We start from the raw sequence: 19,666 nt of genomic DNA, 5'->3' as shown, positions 1-19,666 counted from the left end.
GTCGATGTGGTCTGCTTCAGCGACACACGAGGGAGTAGATAAGTATTAATATAGGAAAATAAATCGGTGAGGAAGAGGCGTTACGAAATTTCCGTAATGTCTAAAAATAGGGTCTGGTGTCATCGTAGTGAGAGAGAGAGAGAGAGAGAGAGAGAGAGAGAGAAGGTGGGTGGGGGGTGGGGAATGCTTGAGGGAGGGAGGGAGAAACGGAGAGAAAAATGTGAAAAAAAGGAGGGAAAGGAGGGAGAAAGAAGACGCGTGAGGGAGGAAAAGGAGGGAGAAAGAGAATGTGTGAGAGGGGGGAAAATGAGGCAGCGTGAGGGAGGGAAGGAAGGAGGGAGAGGGAGGGAGAATGAGAGTGCATGCAAGGGAAGATGATGAGGGGAGGGAGGGAATGCGTGCAAGAAGAAGGAAGGAGGAGGGAGGGAGAGAGGGGGTGCGTGCAAGAGGGAGGAAAGGAGGGAGGGGCTGTGTGCAAGAGGGAGGGAGGGAGAGAGGGAGGGAGTGCATGCGTGCGGGAGGGAGGGAGGGAGTGCGAGCAGTGGTGTCTTGCTGCGCCGCCAGGTGGACAGGTGATCAATGGTTGGCCCTCCCTCCCTCCCCTTCCCTCCCTTCATTCCTCCCCTTCCTCCCGTCCTTTCCATCCTTCCATCCCTCCCTTCCCTTCATTATCTCTATTCCTCCCATTCCCTTCCTTCTCTCCCTTTCCTCTCCCTCCCTCCCTCCTCTTCTTTCTTCATCCTTCCCTTCCTCCCTGTCTATTCTCCCTTTCCTTCTCTCACCTCTTGCCTTCCTTTCTAATCCCATTCCCTATAGTTTTCTCGTTCTATCCTATAAATCTCTCTCTCTCTCTCTCTCTCTCTCTCCCTTTTGCTCCCATTGCTTCCTTCACCCATCTCTTTCCTTCCTTCCCAATCCCTTTCCCTCCACTTCTCCTCTTCCCCTCCCTTTTTTACTTTCCTCTTATCAGTACACCTTTCCAATTTCTTCCCTAACTCTTGTACTTCTCCCTTTTCTCCCCTCCCAGTCCCCCTCACACTTACTCCTCGCCCTTTCTCTGTATTTTTCTCATTCTTCCTCCCTCCCTTCCACTCTCTAGTTCTTTTTGCCTCCCACTCGATTTCCTCTCTCCTTATATTTCTACTCTTTACCCTTAACATATTCCCCTACCTCCCACACCTTTCCTACCCACAGCTCTCCCTCACTTTCCCTTCCTCTTCTCTGTCGCTCCCTCCTCTCACTCTCTCTTACTTTCCTCTCCCTCCTATTTCTTCCTCCTCTCACAAGATCTCCCTTCCTCCTCCCAATTCCCTCTCTCTCCCGAAACTTCCTCGCATTGCCTCTCGCTCCCTGTTTCTACTCCCTCTCACCTTCCCTTTCCCTTCCTCCATCTTTCCATTCCCTCTCCTTCCCTTCTCCCAGTCCCTCTCCCTCTTTCTTCCTACTCCTCCCCTCACTGCATCTCCCCCAGGTGCTCCCTTCCTTCCTTCCTTCACCCTCCAACTCATCGGCTTCAGGAAAATGAATTCAGTGTGGCATATCTTTCATTGCCCTTGTGTGTGTTACTCCCCAGGGATTGACGCTCTTATATACCCTATCCATAAGTACAGTTTCCATTCCCCGCCAAAAATAAGCCATCCATCATTGTTTCGTTCAATCTTTTCAATAATATGGATTTAATTTTATTTCGTATATTCCGTATTACTTTAGATTCGTGCATTTCCTTCGATAATATGTACATATTTTTTTCGGTGTATTTTAGGGCAGTTCAGTTTCTCATGTTTTTTTTTTCTTCAGTCAAACGAATTTCCTCTTGTTAAGTTTTATTTATTATTTGTATTTCCGAAACTAGCTCCTTTCATGGGGAGTTATTTCCTTATTGATGATTTTAATATTAACTAAGTATTAACCAGTCCCCCTAATTATCCCCAATCATCCCACAACCCTAGTTATCCCAGTTTCCTACACTAGTCCCATTAATCCCATCACCCCAGTACCAATAGTATTCCCAATCATTTCAAAACGGATCCCTAACCTTCCCAGCAATAACCAGTCTCAGCCATCCCAAAACCAATCCCACCCATCCTAGCGCGGCGAGGGATGGAGGCAGCAGCTGGGATAGCGTATGGTGATGGATGGTTGGTACTTGCTCCGACTAGGAAAAATTAACGCCGTATCCCCTTTCTTCCCTTATCCCGTTTTCTTTGTCATTATAATCCAGTATGTTATTTTATTTTATTTTTTTATCTTCTCGTCTTCTGTACTGTACTTTCCCAGTTCTTCTTCCTGTATCTCCTTTATATCCTTTGTACTTTTCGTTTTTTCCCCATATTCTTTTCTATATTCATTTCTCACGACACACACACACACACACACACACACACACACACACACACACACACACACACACACACACACACACACACACACAATTAAAGGAGGATTAGAAGTGGAAGAGTTAGCTGCAGCCCTCATTAGCCCTTGCAGTACTGAATAACATCGTGTGGTATCAGCAAGAACAGCGGAAAAAAAAAAACACCGTAAAAAATTAATTAACCTCACACTGTATGCATAACTTTTATCTCCCACTGGCTCTTTTTTTTTTTTTTCCCCGTCCTTTTCCCGCTCGTTCATTTTTCCTCCCTGTCCCTCTCTTCTTCAATTATCTCCACTCTCCCTCAATTGCTCATTTCTCCTATCTCCACTTGCTCCTTTTTTTTCTTCTTTTCTTCCCTAGCCACCTACTTCTCCATCCACTTTTTCTTCTTGTCTCTCCACCCCTCTTTTTGAGCCATTGTGAAGTGGGGGTGATACGAAGAGAGGACTAATTACGGTACGGCTTGAACTTCTCCACATATTTTTTTATTCTTGCTATCTTCAATCGGTTTTGTGTGGTTTAAGGGAGACCTCTCGTGGTGGAGGGGGAGGTTGGGCAGTCATTAACCCTTCCACTACGAGAGGCGATGAGTTTCCAAGCTGAATAAAATCGTCTCAAGGTAGAAAAAAAAGAAAAGAAAAGGGATACCAAACAGCAACTGGCGCTTTCGAAGGTGTTTATGGGGAAGGCTATACCCATCTATCTATCTATCAGTCTATCTATCCATCTGTCTGTCTGTCTGTTTGGCATACTTATCCGTTCCTTTACTGCCTCATCAGAAGCGTAGGGGTCCAGGGTTAGGCCGTCCAGTGGCAATAACAAAACATATGACAAATAATATATCCTCATGCCGAAATGGGTTTAACTTTAATGCTTTACGGTTTTTAATCTTAATGGTGTAATGCGGTTTGTAATTCAATAGTAAGGCTGTTTTTTTCCATGCATAGGTTGGTTTCATTTTCTGGCCATTATCTTCATACTCTCTTAATTCGTCTGTTTTTCCTTTCCTTCATTCATGCCGTAATCTTTATTTCTTTATCCATCTTCCTTCCTTCATTCTTTCAATAATGCTTTGTTTAATTCGCCACTCTCGTTTCAGCAACTTCTTCGTTCATATATGTCTTCTTACTTTATCCATTACTTCATCCTTCACTACGGGCTATCATTCATTCATCAGTCTCTCTCTTCAGCAATTTCCTCATTTAATAATTAATTCTCATTTCTTCCATGGTAATTATTCGTCACTTTCCCTTCCATCTGTTATCCATTTGGTCTTTCTTAATTATTTCATTCATGCTTTCCTTCATTAATCAGGGGCTCCATTGATATTCCTATTCTTTCTCTTACTTCACACACTCCTTTCTACATTTTTATTCAACTGTTTCTTCATTCGTCCATCTCATCATCCAGTAATCAATTTTTATCCCTTCTCCTCTATTAAATTCTTTGTTTCTGTCTTCTCTGTTCCATGTTTCTTGTAATTCGCTTCTTCCTCCTTTATCATTTTATCCTTTTTTTATATTTCAAGGTGATTTCACTGTCTTTGTGTTCTCTCTCTCTCTCTCTCTCTCTCTCTCTCTCTCTCTCTCTCTCTCTCTCTCTCTCTCTCTCTCTCATGCACTGGTATTCCTCCCCACACTGAAACCACCGTCTTCCCGTTTCTTATCTCGTCTTTCAATTTCCCTGTACATTTCCTTCAGTTATCAGCTGCATCGGGGGTTAAAGAGATTCCATTACTTTCCCTGTTTCTCGATTCAGTGTGGACGTGTGAGTGGAGAAGACTGTGTGCATGTGGATGGGGTGGATAGTAAGGAGGGTGGGGATGGGGGGAGAGGATTGGGTGTGGGGATGGGTGTGGGAAGTCAATGGGAAGATGGGTGGGATTGGTGTGGGGGTGGAGTGTACTGGAGAAGGGAGTAGAAATGAGAATAGGAAGGGTTGATTGTGGGTGTGGGTGTGGAGCTCCAGTATTGTGGAAATAAGGATAGAAGGGGGGTGATGATGATGATGATGATGATGATGATGAATATGCTGGGATAGGGTGTTGGTAATATTAGAGGGCTGGAAATAAAGCAGGAAGTAGAAACATTTTCTGAATAGTGGAGAGTTCTTAAGTAAAGCAATATATATATATATATATATATATATATATATATATATATATATATATATATTAAACTACTGCATACCATAGTCCTACTGGTACATCTGAAGTTGCGTTATTCCCTTTTCACTGTAATGACGAATGGCATCGTTTTTAAGAAAAAGTTTGAAAGCCTAATAGTTACAGAGTACTTGCTCTCTGTCTGTCTGTCTGTCTGTCTGTCTCTCTCTCTCTCTCTCTCACTTCCCCATTTCCTCCCTTTACCTAAGCCATTACAACTTTCCTACTTCCTTCGTCAGGTTGTGGTGGACCTCAGTGCGGCACCCTTGGACGACGAGCCAGAATGGTACTACTTGTCCTCCCACGAAGATGCCCTCCCGCCTCATATGGTACGTACCCCAACCTAACTGCACCCTGTAACTTGGCGTAAAAGTGGCATCCCTCTTGCTTGAATGCTGAGCTGTAACAGGAGATTAGAACAAGAACACAGCGCTAGTCACGAAGGAGTGCTGTGGAGAGGACGTACAGTTGTATTATTATATTATTTTTTGACACGAAATTACGTGAAATACGTGACAGATAGACGAAAATCTTGGCCAAGTAATGTGAAAGAACCATGTCATCGCCTCATATCACCTGTGCACGGGGCATTTACTCACCGTATTAAGCCGTCAACTCTTTTCACTGTACTTCACTCTCTCACTCACCCCAGCTCAGTACATACGTCACTCTTCGCTCTCCTCAGTACATCCCTTACTCTCATTCTCATTTTCATTTACTCACCAAAATATACATCTCAACTTCTCACACTCAAAGTCTCTCTCTCATCCTCAATATCTCACTCTCTCACTCCAGTACATACCTCACTCTTTCACTCTAACTGCCACACTCACTCATTCACACAGTACAGTTCATATCTCACTCTACAGCCCATGCTTCACTCTACCCTTTCAGTCAAAGCAATAGGTAGTAGTGCTGTTCCTCATTCTACCATTCACACCTACAACAAAAGCGGAAAAGGAAAGGGAAACAAAAGGAAAAAAGTGACAGAAGAAGGGAAGGAAGAAAACACAGTCAATGGAGCAAGGAACGAATGGACAGAGGGAGTAAATGGATTGGAGAAAGTGATGGGGACAGCGAAGAAAGTGAGGGAGAAAGAAGAACGGAAAAGTTAGAAAAGGATAAGGACATAAAATAGGAAAGGACAAAGGGGGGAAAAAAGAAAAGGATGGAGAAGATGAAGGAAGCGAGGAAGGAATAAACTAGGGAGTATGCAGACGCAAGAATGAAGATAATAGAAGAAAAGGAAGGAAGAAAAGAAGGAAAGAAAAAAGAACGAAGAATAAAGAAAGGGGGGAAAACACTGTATTATTTTCTCTTTTCTCTATAATATAAACAGCAATACGGTGTTTTCTTTGATACAAATAAAATAACTAAACACTGTATTTTTCCATATGTTTTTCGACAGTCATGGAGGGTCTGCGATGGTGTTTTGTTTAATCTGTTTGCTGTATGGTTGACAAACAGCCTCATGTGTGTGTGTGTGTGTGTGTGTGTGTGTGTGTGTGTGTGTGTGTGTGTGTGTGTGTGTGTGTGTGTGTGTGTGTGTGTGTGTGTGTGTTGGTCAGTACAGTCAGATCAATATGTACACGTCCATCCTGGCACGAGACGGCGCACCACTGTTACACCTAAAGCACACATACACACACGCACATGCACTGGGATACACACACGCACGCCCACATACACGCACCTTCTCTCTCTCTCTCTCTCTCTCACACACACACACACACACACACACACACACACCTGTGCACTGATAAGAGTCTCTCATTACTCCCAGTCCCTCCCATCATAACAGCCACCACCATTATCAATCACGTGTTCCACAACCATTACTGCATATACCACAATTCTTAAATAAATCGACTCTTTACTACCAACACTACGAACACAACCATGACTACCATATTACCTACCACAATTCCCCTAGATCAAGTTTTACTACCACAACCACCATTACCAATCCCAACACCGCACCTACCACACTGCTCCCATTCAAGTTACCACCATCTCTAACGATACTACCACAACTACCATTACTACTAGGACAGCTACCACACTCCCCTAGAGCAAGCCACCACAACTACTACCACCACTTCCATCAGCGTAACTACCACAGCCCTCCCAGCTCTAAATACTACTCTCCCTAGCATTACTAACACAATTACTTCTACAAAATCCTACATCACTGCTACCACAATTTTCTGACTCACGCACCAACAACCATTACTACCAGTACCAACTACCACGCTTCTCATACTAACACTACCACTATCTCAACATCTACTACCACAATCAACCAAACTACCGCAATTCTCTAACTCACACTACCACCATCTCAACACCTACTACCACAATCAGCCAAGGTACCACAATTCTCTCAAGTCGCTCTACCACCATCTCAACATCGACTTCTACAGTCAACCAAACTACCACAATTCTCTCTATCTCATCTACCACCATCTCAGCATTTACTACCACAATTCTCTCTGACTCACAGTACCACCATCTGTACATCTACTACCACAGTCATTATTTAACCTAATTACCACAATTATTCCTGAGTCACACTACCACCATCTCTACATTTACTACCACAACTACCACACAATCAGCAATTCCACACTACAGCTATTACAGTGTACCCAAACTCTCACTAGTACCACCATTTTCACCGCAACCACCACAGTCGCAATCACCACCACAACTTTCACCACAAACATATAACAATCCTTTCTTCTCCATCATATTGCCTCTCTCGTTTTCAGTTAAATTTTTCTTTTCATGTCTTTGCCATTCCAAGTCACCTTACCCACCATTTCGATGCATGCTACTGTCAGAGGATTTTTTTTTTCTTTTCTTTTTTTGTGACAATTTTCTTCCACTGGATTAGTGATTGGACGAACTAAGGCTGTACGTAACCCCGTCATTTTGAAAAATCTAACTTGAATCAGATTGTTTAACATTGTTCTAATTCATCCTAATCATCTCCTTGCAAACTAAACTATACTACACTACACTGCTGTACCATACGCTACACTGCACTACACTACACTACATCACTACGCTACGCTACGCTACACTACATATCCTTCGAGAGTATTTCTTTTTTTTTGCCTTCCACCGTTCCTCTCTCCATTATTTCCCACTCTTTCCTTCTCCATTTCCTTCCATCTTGTCCCTTGTTTTCCCCTCTTCCCTTTCCATACCCTTTCGCTACCCTTTCCTTTCCATCTCCTTGATATCTCCACTACTCTCTCCTCTTGCTTTTCTTCCTTCTCTTTCCCTTCCTTACTTTCTCTCCTCCATGTGTCCTCTTCTCTCATTCGTTTTACATTTTTTCTTATTTTCTCTTCCTCTGTTTCTTCATAACTTTATACCTACTAACCATTCTTAATTTTCCTTCCATTCTTCTCTCATTTTCATCTTACTTTATTTCTCTTATATTCTACGCCTCCGCCCTTCTCCCTTTCTTTATCTCTTACCTTCATTTTCCTCTGATTCCCTTCTTTTTTTCTACCTCCAACTCTCGTTCTTCTCTACCTAGCTTTCCTCTTCCCCACCCATGTCCTCTTTACTCTAATTTTCCTTCTTCCATCCTCTTATCTTTTCCTCCTTCCCGTTTCTCGCTCACTCTCTTCTCTTCTTACTCCCCAGTTTTTCTCTTCCTTTCCCAATTCGTTCAGACAGCCATTTTTCATTTCCCATCTCTTCCATCCTTTCCCCTCTTCCTATCACCACTTCTCTCATTTCCTCCATTCTCCTTCCCTCCTCATTTCCCTGTCTTCTCCATCACTCCTCTCTTTCTCCATTCACCTTTCTAGTCTTTCTTTTGACTGTTTTCCCCCCTCTCCTTTCCTCTCCCTTCACTTCTTTCTTCTTTTAACATCTTTTCGTCCATCCTGCCTTCCTTTCTTCTCTCTTCCCTTTTTCTCTTTTGTTTCCCCTTCTTCCTTCTCTATTCTTACTCATTTCCCCTTCTTGTTTTCCCCTCTTTTCACTTCCCACTTCCTTCCTCCTCATTTTCTCCAGTTCCCTCTTGCCTCGCCCTCTTCTTTCGTTCGCCCTCCTCTTTTCCTACGCTTCCACCTTCCTCCTCTTTTCCTCCACTTCCATCTTCCTTCTCTTTTCCTCCACTTTCCCCTTTCCTCTTCCCTCCTCTTTCCTCTCCATGCATCCCCCCCCCCTTTCTTCACCAGCACAGAAGTAAAAGTGAAATAAATTTGCAGATACAAAAATAGACGCACCGAATGTGGCATGAGTCCCGATTATGGGGGGAGGAGAGAGAGAGAGAGAGAGAGAGAGAGAGAGAGAGAGAGAGAGAGAGAGAGAAGGGGGAAGCAAGAGATAGAAGGAGAATGGAGGGAGGAGGAAGGAGTGACGGAGACGAGGGGGACGGGGAGGGGGTATTTCAAGAGGAGAGGGGGAGGGGGAGGGGTAAAAGCCTAAGGGAACACACGAGGGCCTCCAAATGTTGGTTATGAGAGTTGTGGTGGTGGTAGTGGATTGGAGGAGGAGGAGGAGGAAATGTTGGTGGCTGTGGGGGAACTGTGGTAGAGGATGGTTGTTGGTAGGCGTGTGGTAGGGGAAGGTTGTTGGTAGGCGTGTGGTTGGGGATGGTTGTTGGTGTGTAGTAAGAGATGATTATTCGTAGGGACTGTGGTAGTGGATGGTTGTCAGTTGGATTGTGATGGGAGATGGTAGTTTGGGTGGTAGAACTCTGGTAGGGGATGACTGTTGGTGTGGTAGGATTGTGGTATGGGGTGCTTGCTGGTGTGGTAGGACTGTGGTAGGGAATGAGTATTATTGTGTGCTACGGGATGTTGGTGGCTGTGGGGAATTGTGATATAAGATGGTTGTTACGATACGAAATGTTGGTTGAGCTAGAACTGTGTGTGGGAAAAGGTAGTTGCTCTGATGGTGGAAAAGAATGTTGAAGATGGTGGTTGTTTTGGTTCGGAATTTTGGTTGAAATAGGATAGTGGCTGAGCGATGTTGGTTGTGGTAGTGGGGAAAGCTGGTTGTGACAGGGTAGTGGTTGAAGAATGGTGGTAGTGGTGATAGTAGTGGGAAGATAGCTAGTGGTTGTATGGTGGGAGGAGGTTGGTGGTTGTGGTGGTGAAGGATGTCTGTGGTAGTGATGATGGTAACTGTGATGGTAAGAACAATAGTAGTATATAAAGCTTTGCCATCTCTCTCTCTCTCTCTTTCTCTCTCTCTCTCTCTGATAATTTCTTACTTTTCTTTACCCTTCCCTTCCTCTCTTCTGTTATCAATCTCTCTCTCTGTTGTCTCTGTATGAGTTTGTATAATTGCCTGTGTGTCTGTCCTATTTATCGCCCACCTAGCGAGGCGGTAATGTAATCGCCTGTGTCTGTGAGTGTGTCTGTCACCTAAATATCTCAAATCAAGTGAGCAAATTGTATCCAAAAACTTTGTAGGCACTCTCCCGGGATATATGGCTTGTATGTTCATAACTTTGGCGAAGCTGCCGTGATCTGCCTTCGATTGCCAGAGGATGTTGCAAGGAGAAAAAAAAAAACTATTTTTTACATTTACCTTGCCATTATTCACCATTTTCTATCGTACCCTCCACTAAGAAAACGGCTATTTAAAGGGTAACTATTAGAAATTCTTTACAGGCCTGTTACACTCGATGACCTTCACCAACATAATACCGCTGACTTCAGGTTTCTGAATCATATCTAACTGCGAAATCCTAATACTTTTTTTTTTTTCCCCCAAGAATTTGGAAAGCTGCGATTATATGCCACCGACTGCCAGAGGATTACTTATCTAGTTTTTTTAATGATGGGGCGATACGCATTCATGGGCAAATGCTCTGACTTATTTGTCATATTTTGAACTCTGTCTTTCACTATACATTCCAAATTCTCTCTCGTTTAGTATATACAATTTTTTCCTACAGAACTTTGCAACATTTCTGGTTTAGGCGCCATTACGTAATTTCTATTTTACTCAGTAACTGGTGTCAGGTCTCTCTCTCTCTCTCTCTCTCTCTCTCTCTCGTCATCTACCACTTAATTAAATGATCATAATTCAGAATGGACACGCCAATTAATGCTTGTCTTGGGAAAGGCGGGAGGCAGGGAAGAGTCCTCTGTCTTGGGTTCTCTCTGTTGGCCTGTCTGTCTGTCCGTGTGGTGGTGGTGGCTGTGGTAGAAGAGATGGTGATGGTAATTTTAAATGGTAGTGGTGGCAGTGATGATGGTACTTGTGTAGGTGGTGGCAGTGGAAGTGGTTGTGGTGGTGTTGGTGGTTGTCCTTGTAGTGGTGGTAGAAGGTGACAGGAGATCGTGGTAGTACTGGTCGCGTTGGTAGATGATATGGTGATGGTTGTTGCAATGATGGTAGTTGTTAGGGTAATAATGTGGTGGTGGTAGTTGTGATAAAAGTGGATATGGAAGTCAGGGTAGTGGTGGTCAGGACGGTGGTAGTGGTTGTGGTGTGTTTGTGGTAGTAATTATTATGGTGGTGGTTGTGGAAACTGGGAGTAGTGGTAGCGGTGATGGCACTGTTGTGGGTGGTGGTAACTGTGTGATTGTAGGGGTGTTTGTGGTACTGGTAGCGACAGCAGTGATAATATACTGATAGCCGTGGTGGTGGTGATGGTGGTGGTAGTGGTGGGCGTGGTGGTGGTGGTTGGCGTGGTTGTGGTAGTGCTAGGCGTGGTGGGGTGGTGGTGGTAGGCGTGGTGGTGGGCGTGGTGATGGTGGTGGTGTGGTAGTGGTGGTGGTTGTGGTGGTAGGCGTAGTGGTGGTGGGGGTAGGCGTGGTGGTGGTGGTGGTGGTGGTGGTGGTGGTGGTAGTAGGCTTGGTGGAGGTCGTGTGGTGGTAGGCGTAGTGGTGGAGGTGGTGGTGGTGGTAGGCGTGGCGGTGGTGGTGGTAGTGGTGGCAGGCGTGTTGGTTGGTGGTGGTGGTAGGCGTGGTGGTGGTGGTGGTGGCAGGCGTGGTGGTGGTGGTGGTGGTAGACGTGGTGGTGGTGGTAGGCGTGGTGGTGGTGGTAGGCGTGGTGGTAGTGATGGTAAGCGTGGTGGTGGTGGGCGTGGTGGTGGTGATGGTAAGCGTGGTGGTGGTGGTGGTAGGCGTGGTGGTAGTGATGGTAAGCGTGGTGGTGGTGGGCGTGGTGGTGGTGGTGGTAGGCGTGGTGGTAGTGATGGTAAGCGTGGTGGTGGTGGTGGTGGTAGTGATGGTAAGCGTGGTGGTGGTGGGCGTGGTGGTGGTGGTGGTGGTAGGCGTGGTGGTAGAGATGGTAAGCGTGGTGGTGGTGGGCGTGGTGGTGGTGGGCGTGGTGGTGGTAGGCGTGGTGGTAGTGATGGTAAGCGTGGTGGTGGTGGGCGTGGTGGTGGTGGTGGTAGGCGTGGTGGTGGTGGTGGTGGTGGTATACAAGAAACTAGGTCACACTTACTCTAAGCCCTGATACAACAAACTGGTGTATGTAGGGGCAGTGGTGGGAGGGGAGATGGTAGCTTGGAAATGTTGGTAGATACAGTATGGTAGTTCCCAAGGGTTTGGTACTATCACTACTACTACTACTACTAAGGAAAGTAGTAGTAATCGTAGTCGTAGTAGTTATAGTAGTAGGAGTAGTAACAGGCGGATGGTAACTGCGTCATCCGAAGGCCAATTAGGATTTATGGTAGCCGTAACTGTGATAAGCCCAGTGGTATAATGATAGCGATGATAGCGTGAGACAATGGTGGCACTCATGGTATTTATGGTGGTACAGCCAGTAAGCTTGTAGTAGTTGTGGTAGCTGGTTTTGGTAGTCGTGGTGAAGGATGTAGGAATTGAAATGGTCTTTGAAATGGCCTTAGTAGTCTGTAGTTGTGATAGTCTGGGTAGCAGCGGTTGTTATGGTATCTGTGGAAGTAGCTGTGATGGTAGTGATTGTAGAGATGGTTGCTGTGTTGATGCAGTACTAGCAAAAGTAGTAGTAGTAGTGGTAGTAGTAGTAGTGAAATGCAGTCGTGTAATGGTAGTAATGGTGTTACTGTTGACTAGTAGTGGTTGTAATAGTAGTAGTGGTGGTAGGTGTGGTTGTGGAAGTAGTAGTGGTGACAGCGAAGGAGTGTGTAGCGGCAGTAGTTGTGGTAGTTGTGGAGGCAGTTACAGCAGGGAAGGATATACTGACAGAAAGTGTGGTAGTGGTACTGGTGGAGAATGAGACAGTTGTGGTAGTGGTTATATATGATGGTGGCAACAGTTGTGGTAGCGGTGGTACAGTAGACGCGAGGCAGTGGTAGTGGTAGTGGTAGAGACTACAGTGGCTGGTAATTGGGAGAGTTCTGACAGTTGTGGTAGCTGCGGTGGTGGCTGTGGTAATTGTGGGCCCTGAGGTGGTAGCTGTGGTGGGTCTAGTGGCGGCTGTGTTTGTTGTGGTACTTGTGTTAGGTATGCTGGTGGCTGTGGTTGTTGTGGTAGCCGTAACGGTTGCTGTGTCAGGTATGGTGGCTGTGGTGATAGATGTAGTAGGTGTGGTGGTTGCTGTGATAGCTATGACATGTAAGGACAATTATGGCAACTGTGGTGGAGAAAGCTGTGGTGGCTGTTGTCGTCGCTGTGGTGATAGTTGTGGTAGGTGTGGCAGTAGTGGTAGTTGTGGTAGTTTTGGCAGTGGTGGTAGTTGTGCTCGGTGTGGTAATGGTGGCAGCTGTGGAGGTGTGGCAGTGGTGGTAGTTGTGGTCGGTGTGGCAATGGTGGTAGCTGTGGTAAGTGTGATGGTGGTTGTGGTGGTGGTGGTGGTGGTGGCAGCATCTTGGGTGTGGAGGGCCTGTGTGCCGGGCGGGATGGTGTGTGAACCTTTAAGAACTATGGCACAGGCCGACACACACACACACACACACACACACACACACACACACACACACACACGTACGTCAATACATTTTTCTTTACATCCACCCAATCCCTTTATGGCGAATCAATTGCAATATCACCATGACAACCCCAAGTAACACAGCGAGAGACGCTTCCTTTATATTTCAATTCTCACCACAACCATCATGGAATTATATTATTATTATTATTCATACGTTTCATCATTACCAAACATCATCGTGGCTCCATTTTTCTCATGGGAACTCAGTGGCACTATGACCGCATTATTTCTATCAATTCTATCAGATCATGACCATTACACAATACGCCCAGCGCCTTACATCACCACTACACAATACACCCATCACCACAACACTATACCCACCACACAATACAATCAGCACCACGCCATGCAACATCGCCGTACCATACAACCACCACATCACCACTGCCACCACTACATTACAGCCACCCACACCATACCATAGCTGTTCCATAATACAACACTTCCAACACAACCACAACCAACATCATCTCTTCTGTTATCTCCACCAGTACGAACATCACACTACCATTATCACCACCACTATCTACATCTTCACCACTCCCAAGGATTTCACCACTACCAACATCTTTCATTACTAGCATCTTTTTTTACCCATCAATCTTTCATTACTAGCATCTTTTTTTACCCATCAATGCCAATATCAACACCCGTACCAGCATCCACTAGTATCAACAGCACTGCCAACAGCACCATTATATGACAACACCATCACCTCCACCATCTCCGCTAACTTCAACACCACTACATTCCACATCTATATCAACAACAACACCATCAACATCTATCTACTACTATAAACATTTCCGTCATTATCAACATCACCATTACCAACATCATCACCACAATCAGTTGCATTATTATCAACACCACCACTACCACCATTACCATCACCAACATACCACCAGCACCGGGATCATCACTAACACCAACATTCCTCTACCACCAAGATGACTACCACCAACATTAACACAACTGCCAACATCACCACTGCCAACATCTCCACGAACACCAAGCATCACCACTAGCAACCTGCCACCCCCTTCAGTTCATCATATCACTAGTGCCATAAATGTCAACCACAGCTACCACTACCTTCTCCTTAACTACCCATCACCATTTCTAGTACCGCCAGCCTCACAACACCCTACCACAACTCCTACCACACCCTCGAGCACTACCATTCCTACCACAACTCCTACCACACCCTCAAGCACTACCATTTCTATCACAGCTCCTACCACACTCGCAAGCACTACCAATCCTACCACAACTCGTACTACACCCTTGAACACTATCATTCCTACCACAACCTCCAGCACTATTGTTTCAACCAGAACCCCAACCACATCCTAGAGCACTACCATTCCTGCCACAACTCCTACTGCGTCCTCAAGCACTACCATTCCTACCACAATTCCTACTACATCAAGCACTACTATTCCTACCACAACTACTACCACAACCTTCAATACTATCATTGCAACCAGAACCCCAACCACATCCTAGGGCACTACCATTCCTACCACAGCCCCTACTCCACCCTCAAGCATTACCCTCCATGCAACCCACAACAGGTTCTGCTATCCTTGCCATATTAATACTTTCTTCCATCCATCTCCCACAAGTCCCGGTACCACAGCACTTCTTTCTGACCAGACGAAGATCCCTGGCCCCTTTCAGCTCGGGTAATGACTAAGTGTTGTCAGATTGAAGAGTAAATTTGACTAGTAACCAAGGAAACTCAATCCCACCTAATAAATGAGGCTCAACGAATTCTGCGCAATCGTGACTTGGTGCTCAACTTCTGGGAGTGACTTTCTTTTGTCAGGCAATAACGAACCGCATATACCACTGCCAACTACTGTCTACCACCCATCCGACTACTGCCTACCACTCATCCAACTACTGCCTACCACTCATCCAACTACTGCCTACCACTCATCCAACTACTGCCTACCACTCACCCAACTACTGCCTACCACTCACCCAACTACAACTGCCCTTTCCACCACTATAACTATTTCCTACCACAACCACAACCCTCTTCTACCAGAATCAGGAACAGCTGTCACCATAACTACTGTACTACCACTAACTCAAAGGGTAAAATAACATGACTGATATTTTTTTTTTTGAAACTTGAAGAATCTTTCCTAGAGAGCAGAAGTGTGTGTGTGTGTGTGTGTGTGTGTGTGTGTGTGTGTGTGTGTGTGTGTGTGTGTGTGTGTGTGTGTGTGTGTGTGTGTGTGTGTGTGTGTGTGTGAGTGAGAGAGAGAGAGAGAGAGAGAGAGAGAGAGAGAGAGAGAGAGAGAGAGAGAGAGGGGACGAGGTGGAATGAGGGGAGGAGTGAAGAAATGATGAGGAATGAGAGATGGAAGCGAAAAGAATGGAGAGGTGAGGAGGAAGGATATGAAGGATGTGTGAAGAAAGGAGAAAAGTGGAAAAACGGGATAATAACTGATTTGGACAGGCCGAGGGGCATCTGATGGCTGAATGTCTATGGAAAGGAAAAGGAATTCTGGGGTAAAGATGGTTAGGGACTGGAAGCAGGACTGGAAAGGGAATGAGAGAGAGACTAATGAGGAGAATGAGGAAAGATGACTAGCAAGAACAAGTGGAAGAGTGTAAGGGATAAGAAAGAAGTGTATGAGCAAAACGGAAAGAGCGAGGGAACCTAAAGAAAGACTTGTGAGTATAGGGAAAGGCATGAAGAACATATAATTCATGGAATTTGCTAGAAGATAGGGTGCGACAAAATATACGGTATTTCAGACATGGTACAGTTACCCCTGAAAGCTCAAATAAGTTTTCTATGGTCGGCAATGTTTATGTTATTGCTCGGCGGCGCCGGCTGCTGGCTGGGGGGAGAGGTAGACCCACAATAAAGAGGCCAAAGGAGGGGGTGACAGAAATGAAGAGGAAGAGGAAAATGAGACACTAATGAGAGTAGAAAAATGGATAAGATGACAAAGTGCTAGAAGGATATTCTGTCTTTTTCTGCCCGGGCTCAAAAAGGAAATATCAGTGTCATAGTTACCGACACCGAAAGCTGAAGTCGGACCCCTCACAACCTAGGACCTCCATTACATATCAGGCTATTGTATAAGGCAGACAGATAGGCAGGCAGGCAGAAAGGGAGAGAGGGAGACGGGAAAACAGGAAGGCATACTAGTAGGTAGGCTAGCAGGGAGAATGGGAGGCAGGCTGAACAGAAAAAGACAAAATTGGCAACCAGGGAGGAAAACAGCGTAAGGAAAGAGAGGATGAGGCAGGCAGACCAAACATGAGGATGGCAGGAAGGGAGAGATAAAGCCAGGCAGGGAGCGTGGGAAACAGGCAGGAAGCAGAAAGTAAGTGGAGAGAAAGGGAAGTAGAGGAGGGAGGCACGAGTGAGTGAGGGAGGCAGACAGGATGTGATGAAGGCAGGCAAAAATAAGGGAAGCAGGCGGGGAATGAGAACAGCGGCAGAGTAATGAAGCCAGGTAGCTTATTCGGGGCATAGGGAGGGGATGAGAGAGGCAGGGGGAAATGAGAATGGCAGAAAAGGATGAGGAGAGCATGCAGGGATGAGCGAGGAATGGAAAAATGAAGGGTGTCAGTGGAAAATAGGGGACGAAGTAGGCAGAAATGAGGGTTGGAGGGAGGTGAAGGAAGCAGATATGGGATGAGGGAAACATGAAGGCAGTGAGGGAGGCAAGGAATACTGAGGGAGACAGGGAGATATAAGAGAGGCAAGCAGATATGAAGGAGGAAGGGAGAAGTAAGGGAGTTAGACAGAGGCGAAGTAAGGAGAAATAAGGACGTCTTGCAGGGGTGAGGAAGGAGGGAGGGACGAGGGAGGCAGGGAGAAAAAATGGAAGCAGGGAGGGATTAGGGGGACAGGGAGAGATGAATGATGAAGGGAGAAATGAGGGAGGCAGGGAGAAATGAGGGAGGCAGAGAGAAATGAAAGAGGCAGGGAGGAATGAGGAAGGCAGGGTGGGATTAAGGGGGCAGGAAGGGATGAAGGCGGCAAGGAGAAATGAGGGAAGCAGACAGGTAATTAGGCAGGTAAGCAGGGAGCAAGTAAGACAGGTGGGCAGTGATGGAGGTAACAGGAAAACAGGGAGTGAATGAAACAGGAGCAAAAAAGGGAGGGAGATGAATGAGGGAAATGAAGGGGATGAAGAGGAAACTGAGGGGTGGGGAAGAGCTTTGGAGGTGAAGGAAAAAGCTGGTGGTGTAAAGAAGATAAGGGAGATAATGGGTAATGGCGAGTTGGAGAGAATGGAGGGGGATAAAACAAGGACGAAAAGTAATGTGAGAAAGAAGAGAGAAAGCAAAAGTGGCAAAAGCGATGGAAATAAGCAAGAGGGAATGAGGAAAAGACAGAAGAAAGAAAGATGAAACACGAACGGAAAGATGAAAAGCCAAAAACATAGAGATAAAATAAGTGAGGCGAAAAAGGCAGTGAAGGATACGAAAGGGTATGGGAAAGAGAAAAGACGGATGGGAGTGACGTGAAATCAGAGTTAAGTTGGAAAAGGCAAAACGAGAAACACTGGCAGTATGCCACAGGATGGGAGAAAACATGAAGAAATGGGATGAAAGAAATATATGAAACCACAACAGGTGAACAGTACGGGGTTAACACAGAAAGAGAAGGAAAGGAAAGACGAGGAGGAAGAGGAGGGAAAAGGGAGGGGGAAAGGAAGGGTGTAGGGAATGAAGGAGTGCGGACTGAGTGGACGGGAATGATAAATAAGTTGATGGATGAAAGAAGTGGGAGAATTAAACACGACGTGAAGGGACAAGAGGGAGATAAAGATGAAGAGACAAGTGGAGAGATGGAGATAAGAAGGAGAGAGACTGAGCAGGAGTGGAGAGACTGAAAAGGAGATTGAGATATGGAGTAGGGGTAAGATGGACAGAAGTGGCGTGAGAGTGGAGAGGAAATGAGAGGGTGAAGAGAAGCGATGGAAGGACTGATAGAAGGAGAGAAGTAGCCTACTTCGGTAAAGATAAGAGGCAGGGATGGGGGGGCAAGAGAAGATGGTGAAGAGAGGAAGTGAGTTATAGACAGAAAAGGTGTGGATGGAGAGAAAGAGAATAGACAGAAGAGAAAGAGAGATAGTCAGTGATGGAGAGAACGAGTTTGGAGGAGATGGGAGCAGGTAAGGAGGGATGGAGAGAAGGGGCAGAGATAGAGGGAAAGAGAGGAATGGAGAGAAGATAGGGGTGGGAGAGAGGTGAGAGAAGTGAGAATGGAGAGAGGAAGTGGAGGGAAAAGGTGGGAGATGGAGAAAAGGGGTAAGGATGAAAAGAATGGCAAGTATAAGGGGTTAGAGGTGAGGGTAAGGAAGAGATGGAGGTAGAGAGAAGACTGAGGGGATGGAGAAAATGGGTGAGGGCGAGTTAGATAGAAGAGGAGGGGGAGGAAAGGAGTGGGGATGAAGAGAATATGATGATGTGAAGATGGAAAAAAGGGTGGTGACGGTCAGTTGCACAGAGGAGGATATGGAGAGATGGAAAGAAGAAAAAGGGATAAGGATGGAGAGGAGAAGAAGGAAGAGAGACAGAGAGATATTGGGGTAGAGGGGGAATGGAGAGAGAGAGAGGATGAAGAGAAGAGGAGCGGGGAGGGAGAGATGGGTGAGGGAGGGAGGGAGGGGGGGCGGTACACCTGCACTTGGAGACTCTAGCATTGATCCTCCACTCCAGCCTCGACACTGGCCGAGGGTTGGTCTCCGCAGCCCCGCCCTCAGCCCTCACTCACAACCCTTAACCCTTATCCACAGCCCTCAGCCCTTACTCACAGATCTCACTCACAGCCCCCACTCACACTCCTTACCCCTCACCAGCCCTCACTCACAGCCTTCACCCACAGTCCTCACCCACAGCCCTCATCCACAATCCTCATTCACAGTATTCAGCCACAGCCCTCATTCGCAACTCTCATTCACAGTACTCACCCACAGCCCTCATCCATAATCCTCATTCACAGTACTCACCCACAGCCCTCTCATCACAGACGAGGTCTAACTGCCCTTAAAATAGTCACTAGCCCTTCTTACACAATAGTTTTACCGATTCTTATTATATATCACTTTTGTCCTCATACTCCGCACTACGGCCTTCACCAGTCATCAGCCCTCACAATACTGCAGACCAAAACTGTCCTGAATATAAGAGATACTGTACATGCCCTCGTGACATCTTCGTTTCATCAGTTCTTA

At 46.0% G+C, this 19,666-nt stretch overlaps 1 protein-coding gene across 3 annotated transcripts in view; it reads left to right on the top strand.

Annotated features, from left to right (window-relative positions):
* The window catches only part of Rim (Rab3 interacting molecule), a 180,041-nt gene that overhangs the window by 108,523 nt on the left and 51,852 nt on the right, over positions 1-19,666 (top strand). For all 3 annotated transcript variants that reach the window (XM_080284281.1, XM_080284282.1, XM_080284280.1), the window contains exon 10: positions 4,781-4,870. In XM_080284281.1, coding sequence (XP_080140407.1) covers positions 4,781-4,870 — 90 coding nt within the window. The remainder of the gene's footprint in view (positions 1-4,780; positions 4,871-19,666) is intronic.

Source organism: Coenobita brevimanus, chromosome 101 (genome assembly GCF_032717465.1).
Source record: "Coenobita brevimanus isolate Jiangsu-jjx chromosome 101, ASM3271746v2, whole genome shotgun sequence".
Classification (NCBI taxonomy): domain Eukaryota; kingdom Metazoa; phylum Arthropoda; class Malacostraca; order Decapoda; family Coenobitidae; genus Coenobita; species Coenobita brevimanus.
Note: the sequence above shows the minus strand (reverse complement) of the source record. Positions and strands in the feature narration are given on the sequence as shown.